General features: G+C 35.2%; 3 protein-coding genes across 6 annotated transcripts; 2 read left to right on the forward strand and 1 right to left on the reverse strand.

Moving 5' to 3' along the window:
- The first annotated feature begins 117 nt into the window (after nt 1–117).
- On the forward strand, nt 118–2,051 carry LOC106667338 (INO80 complex subunit C). Of its 2 annotated transcripts, none has more exons than XM_014395227.2 (5): nt 118–205; nt 394–492; nt 551–650; nt 721–788; nt 1,859–2,051. In XM_014395227.2, exons 1-5 carry the CDS (start codon nt 188–190, stop codon nt 1,988–1,990), a joined length of 417 nt encoding a protein of 138 aa, XP_014250713.1. In that variant the 5' UTR covers nt 118–187; the 3' UTR covers nt 1,991–2,051. The 2 variants fall into 2 exon arrangements, with proteins under 2 accessions (XP_014250713.1, XP_014250714.1); XM_014395228.2 differs by having other exon boundaries at nt 140–205; nt 397–492.
- On the reverse strand, nt 1,894–13,473 carry LOC106667334. 3 transcript variants are annotated; one of them, XM_024225025.1, is made up of 10 exons: nt 13,354–13,473; nt 12,069–13,288; nt 11,895–12,005; nt 11,542–11,842; nt 11,395–11,466; nt 10,245–10,298; nt 9,561–10,163; nt 9,375–9,476; nt 2,107–2,222; nt 1,894–1,986 (listed from the first exon to the last, which is right to left on the reverse strand). In XM_024225025.1, the coding sequence occupies exons 2-9, from the start codon at nt 13,263–13,265 to the stop codon at nt 2,110–2,112; spliced, it is 2,553 nt and encodes an 850-aa protein (XP_024080793.1). In that variant the 5' UTR covers nt 13,266–13,288; nt 13,354–13,473; the 3' UTR covers nt 1,894–1,986; nt 2,107–2,109. The 3 variants fall into 3 exon arrangements, with proteins under 3 accessions (XP_024080793.1, XP_024080792.1, XP_014250710.1); XM_024225024.1 differs by having other exon boundaries at nt 1,896–1,986; nt 2,114–2,222; XM_014395224.2 differs by lacking the exons at nt 1,894–1,986; nt 2,107–2,222 and adding an exon at nt 8,916–9,107.
- Nucleotides 13,474–13,828: 355 nt separating this feature from the next.
- LOC106667333 lies at nt 13,829–18,360 on the forward strand. The gene is made up of 2 exons (XM_024225023.1): nt 13,829–13,850; nt 14,633–18,360. The coding sequence occupies exon 2, from the start codon at nt 14,679–14,681 to the stop codon at nt 18,321–18,323; it is 3,645 nt and encodes a 1,214-aa protein (XP_024080791.1). The 5' UTR covers nt 13,829–13,850; nt 14,633–14,678; the 3' UTR covers nt 18,324–18,360.
- Nucleotides 18,361–20,913: the final 2,553 nt, after the last annotated feature.

The raw sequence follows: 20,913 nt of genomic DNA on the forward strand, positions 1-20,913 counted from the left end.
TTGGGATATGAAGCCTACGCATATGAATTGGCGGAATTCGTCTTCGTTACACAAGCGAAACCGTGCGAATCCATTTGCACCACTCAAACCATGACGTCATAACATCAAACCAAGGTGATCGATTTATAGGAGGTAATAGTCAGGTTATACGAGACACCGTTTGTTTATCCAACATCCATGCTTGGACATGGTCAAAAAGAAAAATGTAAGATTTAATTGTAGTTATTATTATATAAAAAAAAAAAAATAAACCCTGTACAATAAATATACAATAATAATGTTTACTTATTGAGATGCTGAGTTTTTTTTATGTACAACATCAAATCAGCAATATTTCTGACGGATTTTGTTCAATTTTTATGATTGTTTGTCAGTTGAAATTTATCATTGCAGCAGAGCGAAACTCAGGAAGGAGAGGAACCAGGTACAAGCGGTGACGCAGAAGAAATGGAAGAGAAGAAACGTCCTGTTTTTCGCAACCCAAATTACCAAGTGAGGCGTATTTGAATTTAGTTCTGTATGTAAAATCAATTATGGTACTGCTGTACAGCATCAAACGAGCATAGGCGGTAAGAAGAAGACTTGGAAATCACTCAAGCAGATCCTTGCCCAGGAGCGCAGCCTCCCCTGGCCACCGAACACTCCGTTATGTAAGCACCTTGCGTTCTTGCTCTCCCTACACGTTTAAATTTAAATTGTTTTATTTTTAAATTGTTAAAGATTCAAACATAGGTGCACCACCGTTGTTGAAACCGCCCAAAAAATTCTCAGACATCTCAGGCCTCGAGGTAAGAAGACATTTATTTCCTTATATTTTTAATAATTTACCTTTCAAATACTCTGGACCATACAGAGCTTCCTGACCCATCCTAATCGGCTCAAGTCTATCTTCCCTATCCTGATAATCTGTAAACAACTTACTCCTACCTTAATATCTCATATCCTAGCATTAGTTTCATTCAACCTGTGTCCTCTGTCTGCTGGCCATAGTGCCAGTCCAAATTGCTTCGATTTATAAAAAGAACTACCAAAGCTTTTCAATGTCCAACCCTTGGCTGACTAAAGATCTTTAGTTTGGTGGAGTGACCGAACTTCTTTATATTCATGATGTTCAGTCCGGTCCCTTACTTTCTTTCTCTCGCTCACTCACTAAGTCACTCATTTTCCTTCTCTTTTGCTTGCTCACTCACTCAGCCTCCCAATCACTGTTTTTCTCTTGCTCACTCACTTTTTGTCTCCCTCACTGATTCATTCACTCACTAACTCACTTGCTCTTTCTCTTTTGCTCCCTCTCTCTCTCATTATACCATTACCTTTTCTGACAATACAGCAATCTGACCTAGCTGTTCAATCCCACCAAGACTTCCTTTCTGTCATCCTTAAATCCTACCTTGACTTCTCGGGTATTTTATCGCCAATGTTCCTCAAGAGATCATCTTACTACCTCTTTTTTTATTATTTTATATAATCTTATTACGTTCTTTTCTTGAAATCCTATTGACCGCTCCTTCAGCAAGGTTTCAGAGTCGCCGATACCATAACCGCAGCTCTATGAGACATCTTGGGTTTTCTAGATGGGGCCCAGGCACCCTAGGCATTTTTATACTTGCTATTTCCTATTTTGCCTTCAACTTCTGATTTCCAAGAACGCTATGAGTTTTTTTAAAATTGAAATACTGCAAAAAGTGGAGGACACAACTGAACAAGGACTTTTTCCACTCAACATACTTACCTATACAGCAAACTAACTTAAAAGACAAAACTTGACAGAAGGGTCAGACAACTTTGAAGAATTATAGAACCTAGAGAAAACTCGAGACGGTTTAGTGTATTTAATTTTTTTTTTGTAATATTCCAGGCTAAGTACACTGACCCGCAAACGAAGCTTTTCTTCTCGAACGCAGAGGAGTTTGCCACGATACGATCCCTCCCGAGCGATATAATAGCTGGCTATTTGAATCTCAGGGGTGCCAACAACCCGATCGCCTGACGACGAAAACAAAAATCTTCTAATAATTGTAAAAAAACCAAAATTCTTTTGTTTATATTTACAAGTTTTTATTTTTTATTTTTTTTTAAATCAATAATAATATATATTAAATATACTATCTACGTATTGTTTAGTTCGTCCTTGGTCTTCTTTTTCTTTTTCTTCCCCTTGCTAATTAGTTGGCTTTCAATTAATTCCGTCAGAATTTTTTCACGCTCGAAATCCAAAGAATCTGAAAAACAAAACAAAAACTTTAATAATAATTTTTTGGGGTGGTTAGGTTTAATAATAATCATACCTCAGTAAAATTTGGGGGCATATAATTCTACATAAAGACGTGGTATAGATTGTATTGTAACTTTTTTTTGGTGATACCACAAAAATATTTTACTTTGAACTAGTTCTAACGAGGCTTATAAGAACCCTTGGGGTGCCGGTCTTTTGAAAGAAGAAAAAAGCCCATTTGTATGTTAGATACGAATGCAGGACTGCTAGGTTCAAACCATCACTTTACCTTAGTGATGAGCGCCGAGTCAATGTCTAAACCGTTATGGCCACCTTTTTTAAACTAATTTCAAATGAACTATCCATGAAAAGAACTATTATATTGATCAATCTTCCTTTTAAGTGAACTGAATTCCTGGCAGACCTGAACCATCTCTAAAGTGAATTGTTCATGAATGAACTAGTTGTAATGAACAACCCCCGGTGAAGAATTATGTTGACTAATCTTTCTTCTTAATGAACCTCCTTCCTATGTGCAAGAGGTCAGAAGATGAAAATGTTCTAACTTAAAAGTTTTATGTTAGATGACTGGAAAGTTCAAGCTCTCAAATTAGTAACTTAACGTTACTACTAACAAGACCTAGGCTATGGACATTGGATCACCGAATTCAATGAAACTTTTTCAGGTGATACTAAATCGAAAAATATTAGACAAGTGTTCGAGCATTCTTTTTCTTTCTAACTTTTTCAACTCAACCAAGACCTTAATAAAAAGAATAATTAATTGAAATTATTTTATAGCTTCAACAATTTTTTAAAATGTTTTAATTACAAATTATTTTAATAATTAATTTTATATTTTAAATAACTAACTAGTCTTGATTGCAAAGGAAAGCACATCTGGGTCAGAAATAATCTTAGTAAAACTTATTATATGGATATTTATGCTTGTTTGTTAGGTTTGTATATTGTCTGTTACTATCACAAAGAAATTAATACTCTCTTAGGCATTCATTGACCACCATTATTATCGTTAGAGCAAACTAACTTAAACCACTGAGAGCAAGAATAGTGTCACAACTCTAAAAGGGGTAGTACAGCTGGATTTTTAAAGTTTTGTGTTTTCACTTTAAGACTTGGAGAAACGAAAGACAATATTGATGGATCGTGACAGTTTTTATTGCCAACAACTGTAATGGCGTGTACTCAATACATAAGTCAAAAAAAGTAAACTTCCATTTGGCTCTCTGCAAAATTTACTTTTATTGAATTGTGTCACTTTTCTTGTGGGTGTGCGATATGAAAAGAGAAAAAAATCCAAAACATACGCTCTTTAAAAAGCCTTAACTACATATTTTTATTGGAAACTAAAACTATTTTTTGGCCTATCTTAGCTGTTATCATAAAAATTTCATAAATTCTCTTGATCCCCCCCTGAATTCCACGCCATTACGACGAATTATAATTTTTATCTAAGTTCTTGGTTGAGATGAACAAGTGTCACGAGTGCGATTCAAACCCACGACCTTCGGCTCAACACGCCGCAGCTCTAACCACTTGATCACAATAACTCAGCAGTTAGAGTAGCGGTGTATTGAGTTGAAGATTGAGAGTTTGAATCCCCCTCATATCCCTTTTTCATTGCAACCAAGACCTTATATAAAATTATAATTAATTTAAAAATTAATACGGTCAATTATGACTGCTAAACATATACGGGTTATTTCAACAAGCAGAATTTCTCTTCTTTCAGATTATGTCAAGAACGTTTTGATTACATGCCTACTAATATTAGTTTTTATTAAGTTATTATTAATTATACATATACTCAATTAATTATATCGTTTTTTTCAAAATGAAAAATTTGGATCACAGGCGGGATTTGAACCCAATTCCACTCAATATGCCGCGGCTCTAACAGCTTGACTACAATAGCTCAAGTGGTTAGAGTAGCGGCGGTATTAGCCAAAGGTCGTGGGTTCGAATCCCATTCGTGACTCCTGTTCATCTCTCCCCAGAGTTACGTTTTTGAGTGGCTCAAATTCGCGACCCTTAATTTGTGCTAGGCTTGCATGGAATTACAGATACAAGTTAATTTAGGAGTTTATTTTATGATTTGTATTGTATAACCTGTTTCCTTCTTCTTTCTTTCTCATTTTACCAGTTGTTATTATTTCTCTTTTCTTTCCATTTATTTCTTCACTTATCATCTTACTTTATTCTGTATTTTTTGCCTTTATGATTGTTTAACCAACTACCTCTGCCAGACTTTTCCAAGATCCTGTCCTTAAATGCTTTGAAAGCACATTTACCATTTTTCTGAAGTTCAATAAAGCATTATTATTATTCAATATTTGCTTAGTGGTCATAATTGACCATATTAATTATTATTTTTATCTAAGGTTGAGATGAAAAACTGGTGTCAAGAGCAGGATTCGAACCCATACTAACTTTTTAACTATTTTTATCAGCTTATTCTTAGTTATGTAATTACTCAATTAATTATACTATAATTTTTATTATATTTTTTTAATTATATATAATTTTTTTCAAAATTAAAAATTGTGTCATAGGTGGGATTCGAACCTATGACTTTTGAGTAAATAAGCCGCTGCTCTACCACTTGAGCTACCATTAATTCCATCGCCCATGTCACAAACTTCCCATTTCAACTCCCCTTTTATTCAAATTGTAATTATGATATAATTATTATTATATAATTAACTGAATAATTTATAATTAAGAATAATCTGATCAAAATAATTAAAAAGTTAGTATTAACTTAGAATCACACCTGTGAATCATACACAGTCCCTCTAATGTATACAATCGTTATTAAAATGTGTTTCTATATGCTGCTGCGATTCGCTTACAATGGAATAAATGGGGAGTCGAAATGAGAAGTTTGTGGCATGATCAGTCAAGTCACAGTAGCTCAAGTGGTACAGCAGTGGAGTATTTAGCCGAAAGTTGTGGGTTCAAATCCCGCCTGACAAATTTTTCATTTTGAAAAAAAAAAGTGTATAATTTATTGAGTAATTATTTTTTTTTTTAATCTAAGGTTTTTGGTTGAGATGAAAAACTAGTGTCATGAGCGGGATTCATGATCTTCGACTCGATACGCCGCTGCTCTAACCACTTTGCTATCTTGACTTCAATCCCCTCAAACATCACCTTCTCATCTCAACCTACAACCTTTTGAATTTTCCCTCTTTTTGCCATATTTTCAAATGTTGGGTAATCAGGAATCGAGTGCCCACAGGGAGCAGTTAGTGAAGTAATTACTTCTTTACGTATTATATATTAATATTAATTTTCCCGGCATACGGTTTTTATCCATGGATTTTATGTTAAGGCATATGTTTTGCTTTGTAAACGTTTTTTGTACCAATAAAGCATTATTATTAATTTGAAAAATGGCAAAAAGGGGGAAAATTGGAAGGTTGTAGGTTGAGATGAGGAGTTGGAGTCCGAGGAGATCGAAGTCATGATAGCTTAAGTGGTTAGAGCGGAGGTGTATCGAACCAAAGGTCAAGGGTTTGAATCCCGTTCATGACACTAGGTTTTACTTAGAGCCTTAGATAAAAAGAATAATTAATTGGAATTATTATTAAAATGTGTCATTTTATTACTATTGTTCTATTTTTATTTTAATGACGGCGCCATTACATGTAATATAATAGGTTATAAATCCATGGAAAGTTTCCCCTGGAATGGTGAAGTTGTTTTTAAAAAATCTAAGGAAACAATAGTCGAAAAATTATTTTTTGATTTTCCCCAAAATTTGTATTGGGGTTTTTCTTGGCACGAAAAACGAATATTGACTGTTTCTTGTTGAAAAAACTGTTTTTTAAACCTTTGTACATCAGAATTGAATCTGGCTGCCAGTCCCACAGCGTGTCTATCATAAAGTATTGAAACAGATAATTTATGACCCGAGGAAATTAATAATCATTTTAAAAGATAGTTTTCTACTCACAGTTTTTAGTTTTTTCAACTATCCGGATTTAAAAAGCGTCAGCTTAAAGCTCATCCAAGGATTCACATCCACGTCTCTCGACGTGAACGTTGACTAGATCCCCGCCAACGCGACCGACCAATGAGAGAAGCAGGCTTTTTTTACCGCTCAATTTTGAAGATTTGAAAAGCGGGAAAGCACCCCAAGTATCGATACCGGTATCATTTCAGCTTTTAAATTACATTCATGTAGACAGTGTAAAACTTTTAAAAGAATCAAAATTTACTTTAAATGAATTCTCAGTAGTCCTAAACTCTCAAAAAGACCACCTCACCTGGATCGGATAATGTAAGTAGTAGCATGGTTAAAAGCTTGAAAACTTCTAACCCAAAATCTTAAGCTAGGTTTCCACTACGCTCGCGCTGTGGAACCTAGACAGGTAAAAGTTTTGGCGCGAGGATGTTTTGGGTTGACTGGCATTCGGTTTTTTTTAGGGCGCATCAAAGAGTTTCGCTCTGAATGTATCACAGCAACCAATTTTTTTAAAAGGAAATAAGCATCGTAATGATGCAAAGACAAAAAGGACAACAAAAATTGTCACCATGATAGCAAACGCTGTTGCAGTAGTTGGTGGCTCGTCACTGGAAATATTAAGGCAGATCTAGCAGCAAAACTGGCTATGAGCAATGACGGAAGTTCCTCCAGACGACTTTTCCTCGTTCGTGAAATGTCAGGGAAAGCAGGGTCAAATATTTGTTTACCAAGAAACCAAATAGATAATCGTTTCTCTACCCAGGAAAAAAGTACAAAAATATTTAGGGTAATAATTTCCCGCTCTGATTTTTTTCTCTCTTAAATTCATAAAAACAGCGATAAATTTGTAACGACTTCACTGATCCAGAGGAAATATTACAAGGATTTAGAACCTTGTAGACAGACTGCTGGTTTACCAAGTCTGGCCTCCGTAAATAACTTAGGACGAAAGTAATAAAATAAAGCGTTGGATAAAGTTTTGTTGATTTCATTATGGAATATAACTAAACATTCTTGACATAATCACAGAAAGGAAATTCAGCTTTTCAACGGTCCCAGTAACGTGGAACACCAGACATCATAAGGAGGAAAAAAAAGTGGGAACTAAAGCAGGGAAAACACCCTACACAATGCAATGCAACATGACCCGACGCCTTGCCTTGTTTTGGTAGGGTGTGCACATCTGTTCGATGTCACGAGCACGCCACGTACAGTCACACAGCGTGTATCACAAAACAGTATCACAATTGAAATGCCTCATTTGTTCTTAATGCATTATTTTGAGCAAAACCATGAAATACATTGTTTGTTAAATTTGATGAACACATGTATTAAACTGTTAGTTAAATTTAATTGTTTTAAATAAAGTTATTCCGGTGTTTTGATAAATTTTCTGTCTAACCATAATAATTAAATAATTTTTATAAAATCTCATGCATTTTTGATCTATTTTAATTTAGTTTACATTAAACAAAACAATACATTAATATAACAACAAAATTATGTATATTTAGTTTGAAATAAACTACAAAAAATATGTGTCCGGTTCTGACGCTACTCGACGAAAATGGTGTAATTTTATGAGCAAAAACATGTAATAAAATAAATTGTTTAGTTGAAGTTTATGAGCAAAACCATGAAATAAATCGTTAAATTTTATGAGTAAAACATTTTTTTGCCTTATTAATCATATTGGCCATCAATACCTTCACTGGGCAAAGAAGCTGTACCCGGCCGCCAAGGGCAACCAAATTGAAATTTATTATTCAGACTTTTATTTTTACTCCGTGTTCACTGATCTATCCACTTTATGTATTGGTTTAATTTGATTATTTATCATATTGAAGTGTCAATATTCTTAAGAAATTTGTATATAAGGGAATATACTTTTATATCCTCTGACATCAGAATAGTTTCCAAATTGAAAGTGTTTTATATTCTGGAGCCTGCCTAGCTTCTCTAATAAGATGGTTCTTTTACTCACAAAACCTTTATTTATTATTAGTTAAATTTTATGAGCAAAACCGTGTAATAAATTGTTAGTTAAATTCATTCTATCAATAAACGGTATTCCAGTGTTTTGATAAATTTTCTGCCTAGCTATCATAAGTAAATAATTTTTATAAAAACTCGTGAATGTTTGATCTCGCTTAATTTGGTTTATAGTAAAATAAGTATGTTGTAATTAATATAACGACTATAATACGTATAGTTTGAAATAAAAATATGAGTGTCTGTTTCTTTTCTCTTCGACTGTACTCGATGAAAATCAGGACAGGGAACTTGGGTGCATCACGTAGCATAGAGGTATGGTAGCATTGCGTGGCATCAGGTAGATGTGCACGGGGGTAATACAATCTTATGGAAAATTGGACATTGGATTTGCATTGGGTAGCTTCAAGTCACATAGCGTAGCGCTGTGTCAGGTGTGTTCCCCACTTAATCCAGCCTAATTTTTTTAATTTTTTTATTTATTTCCAATGAAAATTCTTATTTAATGCTTTTAAAGAGTGCTTGAAACGAATTTGAATTGGTGTTATCGCGAACATTTTTTTTTTTTTTCAAATCTACTTTACTCAATGCACCTTTTGGTTTTTTCAACTTTTTATGTTTAATCTCATATAATGCAGTCCTGTATATTTTTTTAAAGTACTTAACCTTAAACATGCATCCGAAACAAAGGCAGAAAATAAATTTTACAAAAATTACTTAATTTTTTTCTTGGCTCCTAGGGCTCATCGGGAAGAATTATCAAATGCATGTCTAATATTTTTTGTCCCAGTATCACCCGGAAAAGTTTCATTGGCGATCCCATGCCAACAGGGGTTAGTAACTTGAAGTTACTAATTTGGTTGCTTGAACCTTCTAATATTTTAAGTCACAGAATTTTCAACTTCTTTCCTATTAAATATAAAATATATTGCAGAAAATTATTAAAATCTAGTTCAATACAGTTTTAAGAAAATTTTTGTTAAAAATAAGTCAAATCCCGCAGCCTTGGCTATACACGACTTCAAAAATACTGGGAAAATTAAAATAAATTTTTTTAAAATAATGCGCTTGATCGTTACATCATTTTAAAAATAATAAGGAAAGAAAAATAAATAGTCAAGTGTACGAACAGATGTGCGACATTTCTGAATATTTGTATGTTGACAAATAACAAACCTTCCATTTTATGCTTTTTCTTTTTCTTCTTAGGCGTGGGTGAAATTTCCTCATGGAAAGTTGAAAGGTTGATCCCTTCCTCATATGTTACCATTCTGTCATCTTAAAAAATAAAAATAAAATAAATTAATTAATTAAAAGTAAAAATTAAGCCAATTATATATGTAAAAAATAATCAAAACAGACCTTCGAGTGAGTGTTTTTGTTTTTTGTGCTTGTGCTTCGAATGCAACGGGCTGAATTGGAGGATAGATTCTGACAAATCCGAATCTACGGAATGTTTGTGTTTTTTCTTTTTCCTGACTGAATTGTCGTCGTCAATCATAACGACAGGTTCACCCAGTTCCTCAGTATGCCTGTGTTTTTTCTTTTTCCTGACTGAATCGTCGTCATCAATCATAACGACAGGTTCACCCAGTTCCTTGGTATGCCTGTGTTTTTTCTTTTTCCTGACTGAATCATCGTCGTCAATCATGACGACAGATTCACCCAGTTCCTCGGTATGCCTGTGCTTTTTCTTTTCCCTGACTGAATCGTCGTCAATCATCATGACAACCGGTTCACCCGGTCCCTCGGTATGCCTGTGTTTTTTCTTTTTCCTGACTGAATCATCGACAATCGTCGTGATGATCGGTCCCTCAGTATACCTGTGTTTTTTCTTTTTCGCCTTCGCCTCGGAAGATTCAACTTCGGTCTTAACATTTTCCAAAATCAGTGGAGATTTGAGGCTGTCATGTAAACATTCTGACCATTGGCGTTTTCGCTTCTTCAAATTTACATAATTTTCATCTAAAAAATTAATACATTTAGTTTAATAATAATAATAATAATAATAATAATAAAATAATAAAAATTAAACAAAATACTAACCAGACTTTATTTCTTCCTTAATGGCGTGGCTATCAGATTCAAAGGAAACATTTTCTGTAAAAATTAAAAAATTAATAATAATTATTCTAATTAAATTAAACAACATAAAGCCAGCCCAATTTCTAGCTAATCCCATCCTAGCTGCAGATCCTGCTTCAAATTATTTAATTATTTTTTTATTTGACTTTATTAATGGCATTGAACATTTTCACAGCCATAATCCATAATTATTTTAATGCATATACATTAAAATTATTTTATTGCACTGTGCATTAATAGTTGAGCATACAGTTATTTTTATATTGGACAAAAATTGACTATTACCAATGAAGCTATAGTTGCAACCTGCTACCTGCAAAGAAAGTGTAGTTATTTTTGCAAGTTGGAACATTCCTCGTTTTTTTACTTGGAACATTGATTTTTATCTCTTCTAATAATTTAGGACAGTTTACGCATTTAGGTAATAGATTAATATAAAGTTTACATCACAAGTGTATCTATATTTTAATATAGTTCTTAATTTAGAGTATGATTTGTTTTTCTAAAAGAATACTAGATTTAAATGCAAGATATAATAAACTTATTTTGAACTTTGTCACTTCTTTGGATGGAACCTAGGTAGTGTGGTGACAAAATAGTTGCGTTAAACTCCAGTCTAGATCTCACTAAACAGAAGTACAAACTTTTTAGGCAATTTATATTGAAGAATTCACAGGTATTGCATAGAAAACCTAGCTTTTTTTAAACCCTTATTTAATTATAATACAATTTAAGTGATTTTTAAAAGATCTTTGTCAAATATGACATATGCTAGCAAGCTTAATACAAAATTTAGATAAAGGGTAGTTATAAACAAAAGTTTTTTGGGCTCTTTGAAAAACGAATAAGACATTTATATCCACAGAATTTCATTCACATCGTATGACTAGATTTTTTAAAAGAATTACATCTAATTTTTAAGCTTTAATATTTTAATTGTAGTTCTGTTCTTGCCTAACTTTCTTTAATCTCTTTCTTGTAATATTTTATCCTAGCCAATCTCTATCTACTATTTTTTTTTTAAATCTCTTTCATGTTATTTTACAACAGTCTCTTATATTATTCTACTTTACATACCATAACTCTATTTTTAATATACGGCGTAATTTACCTTCTTTAATTTTCTTTTTCTTCTTCTTTTTTTCCGCTGACTTGCCAATCAGATCTAGTTGATTTTCCTTCACTGAATTAAAAAAAAAGAAAAAAATGCATTACATCTTAATTTTGGACTGTATGTTTCTCTGTTTGTTCAAATTACATGGCGAAACTGGCAAATTTTTGTTTATCACTGCATCCGGGAGCGGGATCCTTTCGGACAGGGTGATGTCCAAATCATCGACATCGAGCATGTCCATTGCCTTCGTGAGTACGATGCTCCCGGCCAACTGGAACGTCCCAAGGGCGAACGAACGTCCAAGCCTGGATGGCAAAACGATGTCTAACGACCTGCCGATGTTTTCTTTCTCACAGAAACATTCGTAGCCAGGTTCTCCCTTAATCCGTATCATCGATTCGCCCTCGAGAGACACCTTCTGACCTTCCAAATCCGAAATTTGCAGCTGAAAATTGTCTAATTAATCTCTAATTATTGAATTTTTTCTAATACGATACCTCTTTGGGACACTGGATAATAAATATTTCATCTTCGGCATTGATATCTTCTATAAAAAGCTGACTATCAACATCATCTTCATACTTCACTATTTCTTTTATATTGATCATCTAAAAAGATTTTTAATTATTTTTTTTTTTTAAATATTTATTATGAGTAAATAAATGATTTACATTTTCAGTGATGTCGTCTTCATCTTGAATTGTCGTGTTCGGCGTGAGCACGGTCGTTTTAAGGTTTTGCACTGTTGACTCATCACAAGGTGGATTGCTTATCATGAAATCTTTTATACTGAGAGACTTCGACTTGGCCTTTGATCCTTGCAGACGTTTGTCAGACGAATTTTCTATAGGCGTGCTCGTCGTAAATTCCCTCGCACTTATCGGCTTCGACATTGTCTGAGGAGTGGATTTTGCAGGTGTCTCGCTCGTACGGGCAGTCAAAAAATCTTTTATGGTCTTTTTTCTAACGGCAGGCGTAACGTTGGGTTTCACAGATTCCAAACTCGACTGTTGACCGATAGAGACTGAAGGATCGGGAGATAAGGAATGCGGGTGAATCCTAGAGTCTTTTTTCTTTGGACTTTTATTGAAATTGATAATTGTCTCTTCTGACATTTTCAGATCGTGTTGGACTTCTCTGTCCGAACTGTCATGAGTGTCTGGAATATCCGGAGCATCTGGACTGTCCGGACTGTCAGGAGTGTCTGGAGCATCTGGACTGTCCGGACTGTCATGAGCTTCTGGAATGTCTGGAGCATCTGGACTGTCCGGACTGTCATGAGCGTCTGGAATGTCTGGAGCATCTGGACTGTCCGAACTGTCATGAGCATCTGGAATGTCCAGAGCATTTGGACTATCCGGACTGTCATGAGTGTCTGGACTGTCGTTAGCATCCGGACTGTCCTGAGCATCTGGACTATCATTAGCGCCTGGACTGTCATGAGCATTTGAACTGTCTGGACTGTCCAGAGCGTCTTGTATGTTCTTGGCATCTGGATCCGAAGCATTTGGAGCGATTCGTGCACTTTCATCTCCTGAGTCTGAGTCCGATTCGGAATCGCTTGTGCCTGAACTAAAAGCGGGTTGTTCTTTCTTGGGCGACCTATTAGACACCTTCCTAGACTTAATTTTCTCCATACTGCTCCACAATCTGACCATGATCTTCTCCTGCTCGGAGTCGGATGTGGACACGCACTGCGCTCCGCCTGGTGACCGCATTTCCTCCCTTTCGTCCAGCTTCTTCCAAACGTCCTGGGTCTCTTGATCGTCAAAAACAACCTTTTCCAAGTCAGATTTGAGACCCTTCCAACGGAAATACTTGACTATTTGGACGGGCAAAGGAAATGCGACCCTTCTACGTTTGGACATCGAATTCAGAAAATCACATGACGCTGGTTTACGACAAATAAAACTCAATAAATTAGTGCTATTTAAAGAAAAATCATCAAAAATTTACCTTTTGACCCCTACAGTCGATCTCTTGATGAGGCCACACGATCCACTACCACATGCGTACGCCCGGCAAATAGTAACCTCCTTGTTTCCCTACCCTCTGCTTAAATTCCCCAGCCAAAAAAAAAAAAAATAAAAAAAATAAAATAAAATAAACAAATCAAATTAATAAAATACTAATACCAAAATGAATTAATTTATAAAATAATCATAAGCCGTTAATATTGAAAAAACAGTAACACAAAATTATAAATAAATGTTATGAAAATTGTAAACCACACTGAAACCTACATGTTCCAATTCTGACCTTCCCGCCTTTAACCCATAAAAAGATAAAATAAACAATCAATTTTTTTAAAATATACTTTCTTAATAAAATTTTATTGTTTATTAATAGAAAAGATGATTAACTTTTTTTAAAATAAAAAATTCAAGAATACGTGACAGTAACCTCCTGTAAACTAACCTTACACGTTTCCTGCCAGGCAAGGTTTTTAACAGGTATTTTTCTATTTTTTGGAAACATTTTCAAAAGACAAGAAAAGAGGTAAATAAACACAAATATAATTTATTTTAATAACGGAATTTTTTAAAAAGAAAATCTTTTTTTTTAATTAACAGGAAAATAGTAAGTAGCTAATTGTAACAAAGAATTTGTTTTTAACCCGTTTTTTTTTACCTGATAGAAAAGTTGTATCATCATTACAATTATGTAAAACATTCAACATCGTATGGTAGAACAGCACCAAAATAGTTCATGGTCAACAAATCTAGGGTTTTAACTGAGGATTGTAGGAAGAATTCCTCCTGTCATGACACATCTGATGATGAAGGGCCCGTTTATCCGATAAAAAAAGTTTTATATTTCAATATCATCGTATGGTACAACGTAATCAAAATTGTTTATTTCAACTTCCACCTCAACGTCATGAACGGAGATGTGTAGGAAAACACTCCTCTGATGACACATCTGACAATGATGGGTCTGTTCGTAAAATCCCCTCTAATCGCACCATCAAATCAGTTCTTATTATGGAATCTGAAAGTTCCATCATGATCACGATGACCTGTATCGCCTTATTCGGTGGTAATAACAAGGCAGAGAAAGCCTATCATCAGATCATTCACACTCTTTTTAGAAAACATCAATCATTTTAATCCTACAAGAAATATGTAATTTGGTCATACCGATCATTTTGTTCTGCCAGTTTGGTTTATCTGTAAGACTTTTTCAAGTCATAATTTAGTAACGATTGTAAAATTAATGTTTTTTTATGTTTCAGATATAATTTGTGTGACAGGCTTTTGTTTTTTAAATCTCATTCAACGATGGAGTTTGTATTGAATGAGAGAGTGAAGACGGTCAGACTGAAGACTATGAAATGCGGAACAGCAAGGAAAACACATGATAAAGTCGATTCCATCAGTTCGCTGCTCAAAGCGGAGGCAATGAAGTCAGGGACGAACCAGATAACGGCGAATAGATTATCGATTAAATTTGACAACAGAGTGAGCAAGAAGGACAGCGAGCTTGTTGTTGACTGTATGGCTGCCAAAGGAAAAAAAGCGAGGCAACAATTTCAAAATTTACTCGCCGAAATGCTCTGTACCGAACCGAACAACTTCTGGGCGCATTTCATAAACGCTGCTACCTGCCACCGCATACCCGAGAAGAAGGGCATAGTCGTCCAAGCGCTTGCTTGCTGCATCGCACTCAACCCAAACTTCAAAACCGCCTGGTCGAGCCTGTTCGAAATCTACAAAAAACAAGGCGGGTTATTCAAAAAGGACACATTCTGTGAAATGTTCCTGATCACTAAGGGTGTGCTTCTCATCGAGGAAGACTACGTAAAATGGACTATATACGCAACCGAGCTTTCAAAATACCTCATCTGGACTGAAAATTTAAAACAGCAGACAATAGTTTTTGACGTTTTCAAATTATTTCTCGATGATAAATGCACAGAAAAGATAAATTTTGCCTCTAAGGTGATTTTCTCTTTTACATATGAAAAAAGATTTTTAAAAGATCGTTCTAAAGAGATTTTAAAAGCTTGTAAACATCTGGCCTTGTTCTGCAAAGACGGGTTGACTTTTTTTCACATGGTTTCGAAAATCTTTTTGAAGAACGATGCTGCTGCTTACCTGTGCGACTTTATTGTATATATTTGTGAGAATGGCCTGTTGAAGCTTCCTTTCGACATCGCGCACGACTTCCCCGACCTGGTCGACCTGCTGTTTGAAAAGGTCGGGTGTTACTGCTTCGAAGCCGTGTCGAAACTGCTCAACTGCAAGGTGAAACAACGCTTCCTCCAGCCGTTCACGGCTCACACCCAGCCGTCCAACTATCTGAACCACCTGGCTTGCGGCAAATACAACAAACTTTCAAAATACCTTGGCAAGCAGAACCTAAACGCGTCCGACATCAGGAGGATCATGTATCACATAGCGATCAGCAGGCAGGGCTATTTTGAACGCCTTTTCAAAACCGTCCTACATGATTTGTTCAACATGGAAAAATCCGAGGTGAGGATGTTCAACTGGTACATAAGAAAACTAATAATACTCATGTGTAAAGTCAACGACGACATTATACAAAAACTAGGCGTTTCGTGCGCCTACAGATACATGGAGAAATACGGCTACAACAGCGAATTGCTTTATGCCGTTGCTTTAGCCAATATTTCCATATTCAACGATGCTGGAAACAGTGTTTTAAAATCCCTCTTAAAAACTGGCTGTGTCGAGCTAGTGATTTATTTAAAAACCATGTTCGAAAACGATTACGAACAGAGAGCAGATAATTTAAAATCAATCCCTATATCTTTAAATTATTACATTTTAAATATTAATTTAGCGATAAATCAGAAGAAGAGGAATAAAATCAAGCAGAATATGATAATGGCTTCTATGAGGATTAATTACCAGTCGATGCCGTTCGAATGGCTCGGACTGCATTATCTCGACGAGCCTTATAACCCGCAAAGGGCTTTGAATTATTTGGAAAGCGCCATTGAGATCAACCCATACTCGGCGGTCGCTGTGATCAACTTAGCCGACCTTATAAGGAAAGAGCTGGGCGAACAGGTCGGCAAGCTGTTCCTGAACTACATCAAGAACACCGAGATGGCATCTTCTTGGGCATTGGTCCCAATATGCTACAAAGCCGGCTACCTGTACTTATACAGGCCACAGTGCCATGCTGATTTTTTCTTGGCGGTCGAGCTCTTGAGGACGTGCTGTTTTAGACAGTTCAGAAACAAGGATTACAAGCAGATGGTCGCCGAGGCCTACCGGGAATACGGGATGCACATATCGAGCCTTGCATTTTTCAAAGAGTGCATCAAAGGTAAACAAGGCGTCGATATCTTTTCGCTTACGATGGGCGCCACTGAACTCGGCCACGCTAAAAAATACCACAGATTCATCGACGTATCGCGTCTTGCTTATTTTCTCGACACAAAAAACATCTTGACGATGTACACGTATGTAAGCGCAATCATCGAAAAATCATACAGCCTCTTTTGTGCGAACGACATAGTTTACGGGCTGTTTCTATCGCAGATGGGTATATTGATCGCATCAAGGGCTATAAGTTTGAAAACGGATTGCGTTATTATATGGAAAGCCCTCGGTGATCTTTTCTACCTTTGTGGCACCGCTTCTGAAAACATGGCCCAGGTATACGCCCCTTCATGGCTCTACAGGCGTAAAGACATCAAGAAAAAGATGTCCTGCCTGAATAAATACGAATGCTTGATTGCATCATTACGCTGTTACCATATAGGCTTGAAACATTCGGACGATTCTCTCTCTTCGGAATTCTGGTACAGCATCGGTTTTGTCAGCTATCACCTGGGACACCTCATGCCGGAGGAAAAGTTCAAATTATTAAATTACACTCGAAAATCAGCAGAACTGGCTATAAGCACATCTCTAACCTGGGAAAGCCTCAATATGCTCGGCGTCGTCCTTTACAATGGCAATCTCAAAGAGGAAAGCGTCAAATGTTTGGAATCGGCATTTAAATTTGGTTATAAGTCTTTTGCCAAAGAGCTAGAGATGAACCTAGGGTTCGTTTATCTATCGAAAGGCGACCTTCTTAAATCTTTCACCTCGTTTTTATACAGGAGGGGCTTCGACACACACGACAGCGAGATCTGGCCTTGTTTCGCCATGTTGAAAGCAGCCGCTGGAAAACCAACGGAAGGCCTGAATCACTTGATCTACCACCTTTACAACATCCACAGCGTACCTTCTATATCCGAGTGGTACTTCTTTATGAAAATCATTAACAACACGTGCCCAAATTTGAAAAACATACTCAACTACAGAAACATATACATGAGCAAGTACGAGAGCAACTTCTACGCGCTTATTTTTGAAAGGTCGAGGATACCACACAGAGTGAAAGACCTGACTGCACTCAACTACTTCATGATGGGTATGAATCAGTCGCAATATGCCAAAGACGACGGTAGATACGCGCTCGAGAATTTTTACAACTGCATCAAAATTCTTGCTTACGATTACACCCCGTGTGAAAGGTACTCGAGACTTCTTGAAGACACTTTAGAAGAAATAGGAGAAATACAAAACAAACATAGACTCGGTAGATATTTCCGTTATAGGAAACAGGGCGATGAGAATAAAGCGTACGAGGAAATACTCCAAGGTTTGAAGTGCGACGCAGAAAGGGACGATTTGTTTGCAATTCTGTTGTCGTACGATGTGCCAGTACCGGATGGCCTAAGGCAAGATTTCAAGACGTTCCTGCTCAAACAGATCAAAGGTGCTTTGACATTGAGAGAGAAACAGGCCCACTGGTTTTGGAGCGACGAAGCCTCTGTAGGTTATTCATACCTCAGCCATAAAGAACACTTGCACGACTTCTTGAAAAACGCTCACAAACAGACTTTCGCCAACTACAAGAAATATTTCACGTTTAAAAACACATGTTCAATTCCAATGTAGACCAAACTCAAATTATACCATATTTTATTATATTTAATATTTTTTAAAAATATATATTTATGTAAAATACTGTAAGTTATTTAATATTTTTTCGGTAAATTGACAATAATTTTAAAACAATTAAACAATTGTAAATATTATAACTTATTTAGTTTGTTCATCCTGTAGACAGATAAAAAATCACCAAAATTTTGTATTCCCCACTCAAATCCTTCAGATTATTTTAATTAATTTTACTAGTATTGCTTTTAAAGGAAGTCTTGTGTACAAAAAGCAGCTGGTTTAAGTGAAATGATGGAGAGTTTAAAGTATTTCTCAGAAGAAAAGAAATAGAGAGAATTAAATGGAATCTAATATCAAATAAATGAAGGATTTCTTTAAAAAGAAACTATCAGGGAAAATTGTTTTCTGAAAGTCTAATCAAAGAAAGGGCCTCATTTCAGCTGTATTTGACCATGGTACAGCATTTTTTCCAAAACGACTGGTACTTTCAGAAAAAGGACTTTTGTCCTAATGGGATCAGTGGCCATGTTTTAATTTATTTTTGCTTTAAAAGGAAGCCTTGTGTACAAAAAGACAGGTGATTTCAGTGAAATTATCAAGAGTTTAAAGTATTTCTCTGAAAGGCTGGCACTCACAGAAAAATATAGAGAAAATATAATTTTTAAAGTATTTCTCTGAAAGGCTGGCACTCACAGAAAAATATAGAAAAAATATAATTTTTATTCGGTAAGATTGATACTTTCAGCGAAAGGACACTTTGTTGCCATAATGGGATAGCGGTTTTAGTTCTTTTGACAGTATCGCTTTTATAGGAAGTCTTCTGTACAAAAAGTAAGTGCTTTCAGTGAAATGGTCGAGTTTAAAGTATTAAAGGCTGGCGCTGTCAGAGAAAGGTAGCTCCACTACTTTGCGGCTTTTTAGAACAAGAATTAAATGGAATGTAATAACGAATAAATGTTGAAAAAAGAAACTTTCAGAGAAACTTTCTTTTAAAGACTGGTCAAAAAAAGGCCTTCATTTCAACCTTATTTGACCAGTGGTACAAGATTTTTTTTAAAAGACTAGTACTTTCAGAAAATGTACTCTTTGTTGTCTTAATAGGATCAGTGCGATTTATTTCACCAGAATCGCTTTTGGATAAAAGGAAGTGTTGAATATAAAAGCGAAGTGTTTTTCATTGAAATGATAGAAAGTTTAAAGTATTTCTCCGAAATTTTGGCACTCTCAGAGTCAAGAATATTTCTATTGAATAAATAGAGGATTTTTCTCTAAAAGATACTTTCAAAGAAGGGATCCTTTTTATTCGGTGTTTTTAAATTTTAGATTCTTAGAGTAACTTATTTGAAAGTCTGGTAATATAAAGGGTTTTATTTTCAAGATTAGTGATATAAGCGACAAGCAGTACCACCACCTTTTGTATATCAGGGATTTAAGCAGGTTGAAAAAAAGAATCATAAAATCCCGACTCTGTTTTAAGAATATGACAAGCAAACGGCATGCAGATTTTAGGGATTTTTATAAAAAAAAGATCTGAATCATTCTGAAGTCGCTTGATGTTCATGCAACACCGCTTTTCATTTCAGCTGTTAAAACTGTCCCAAATTTTGTAAAATATCATTCCTAATTTATTCAGACAAAGCTTTTAAGTTGTAAGTGTAAAAATTCAGGACTTAAATTTAATTAGCTCGAGCTGTGAAAAATCGGCTCAACTTGAAAGTGGAAACTGTTCCGATTCTGATTACATATTGTCCTTACAACTTGGCATGATTTTTCTTTGTTAATCAATAAGTATTTAATATTTAAGTCGAACTGATTTCTTTTAATGAAATCTTTTATCATTAGGGAAACTGAATAATGAATGTCTTACCTTATTCTTATGGATGATGGAACATTGCGGTAATCATCTTGCTAACAAGAAAGCCGCATTTGGATTCCGTTCTTGGACCCTTCATCACAAAGTTTATGACTTGGACTGTCTCAAAGTACGGTGTGCAGTTAACCCACAAAAAAACTGGAGGGAAATTAAGAAAGAGGTTAAACTATTAAAAAAATGGTTATAAAAGAATTATATCAAGTTCAATAGAAAGGTTTTACAGTGATCCAGATATAAAATATTAAATGTTCAGATTATCCAAGTAATTTACCAGTTTTCAACACAGATTTTAGACGATTTGAGAGTAGAACGTTTCTTTTTAGTATATACTTAAGTTAAATGGCCATTTGCTTGGCCCTAAGAATAGGACATTGTAGACCTACCAATGGATTCTTCATGGCAACATACACTCAGGTTTAAAAAACTGTCGAGATCTTAACTGAATGTTTTTAATTGGGGATAAAGCTTTCTTCATTTTACTGAGGTATGACGTTATTTATCTTTAAAAAAAATCTAGAAAACAATGTAAAATTAATTACGGATACTCGACTCACTGGGAAACTTTAAGTCAAGCTTAAAAAATAAATGGTTTTGTAAGTTTTATCTTCAGCTTTAGTGCAAGTTCCGACTTGTAGCCCCTGACTCATTTCTTTGGCTCCTTTTATCAGATAATTTTTCCCTCCTTTTTACCTTTACCTCCTTACATCTTGCATT

This window comes from Cimex lectularius, unplaced genomic scaffold (genome assembly GCF_000648675.2).
Source record: "Cimex lectularius strain Harlan isolate CLEC.00 unplaced genomic scaffold, Clec_2.1 scaffold10, whole genome shotgun sequence".
Classification (NCBI taxonomy): Eukaryota; Metazoa; Arthropoda; class Insecta; order Hemiptera; family Cimicidae; genus Cimex; species Cimex lectularius.

Bases quoted from the DNA above. Each gene is read 5' to 3' on its own strand.
- LOC106667338 (XM_014395227.2), top strand. The intron at 651-720 runs GTAAGCACCTTG...AAATTGTTAAAG, and splicing joins GCCACCGAACACTCCGTTAT to ATTCAAACATAGGTGCACCA. The intron at 789-1,858 runs GTAAGAAGACAT...GTAATATTCCAG, and splicing joins CAGACATCTCAGGCCTCGAG to GCTAAGTACACTGACCCGCA.
- LOC106667334 (XM_024225024.1), bottom strand. From the start codon at position 13,265: ATGTCCAAACGTAGAAGGGTCGCATTTCCTTTGCCCGTCCAAATAGTC. The intron at 11,467-11,541 runs GTAATTTGAACA...TTTTTAATTCAG, and splicing joins AAATTTGCCAGTTTCGCCAT to TGAAGGAAAATCAACTAGAT. The intron at 10,299-11,394 runs GTAAATTACGCC...TAATTTTTACAG, and splicing joins GAAAAAGAAAATTAAAGAAG to AAAATGTTTCCTTTGAATCT.
- LOC106667333 (XM_024225023.1), top strand. From the start codon at position 14,679: ATGGAGTTTGTATTGAATGAGAGAGTGAAGACGGTCAGACTGAAGACT.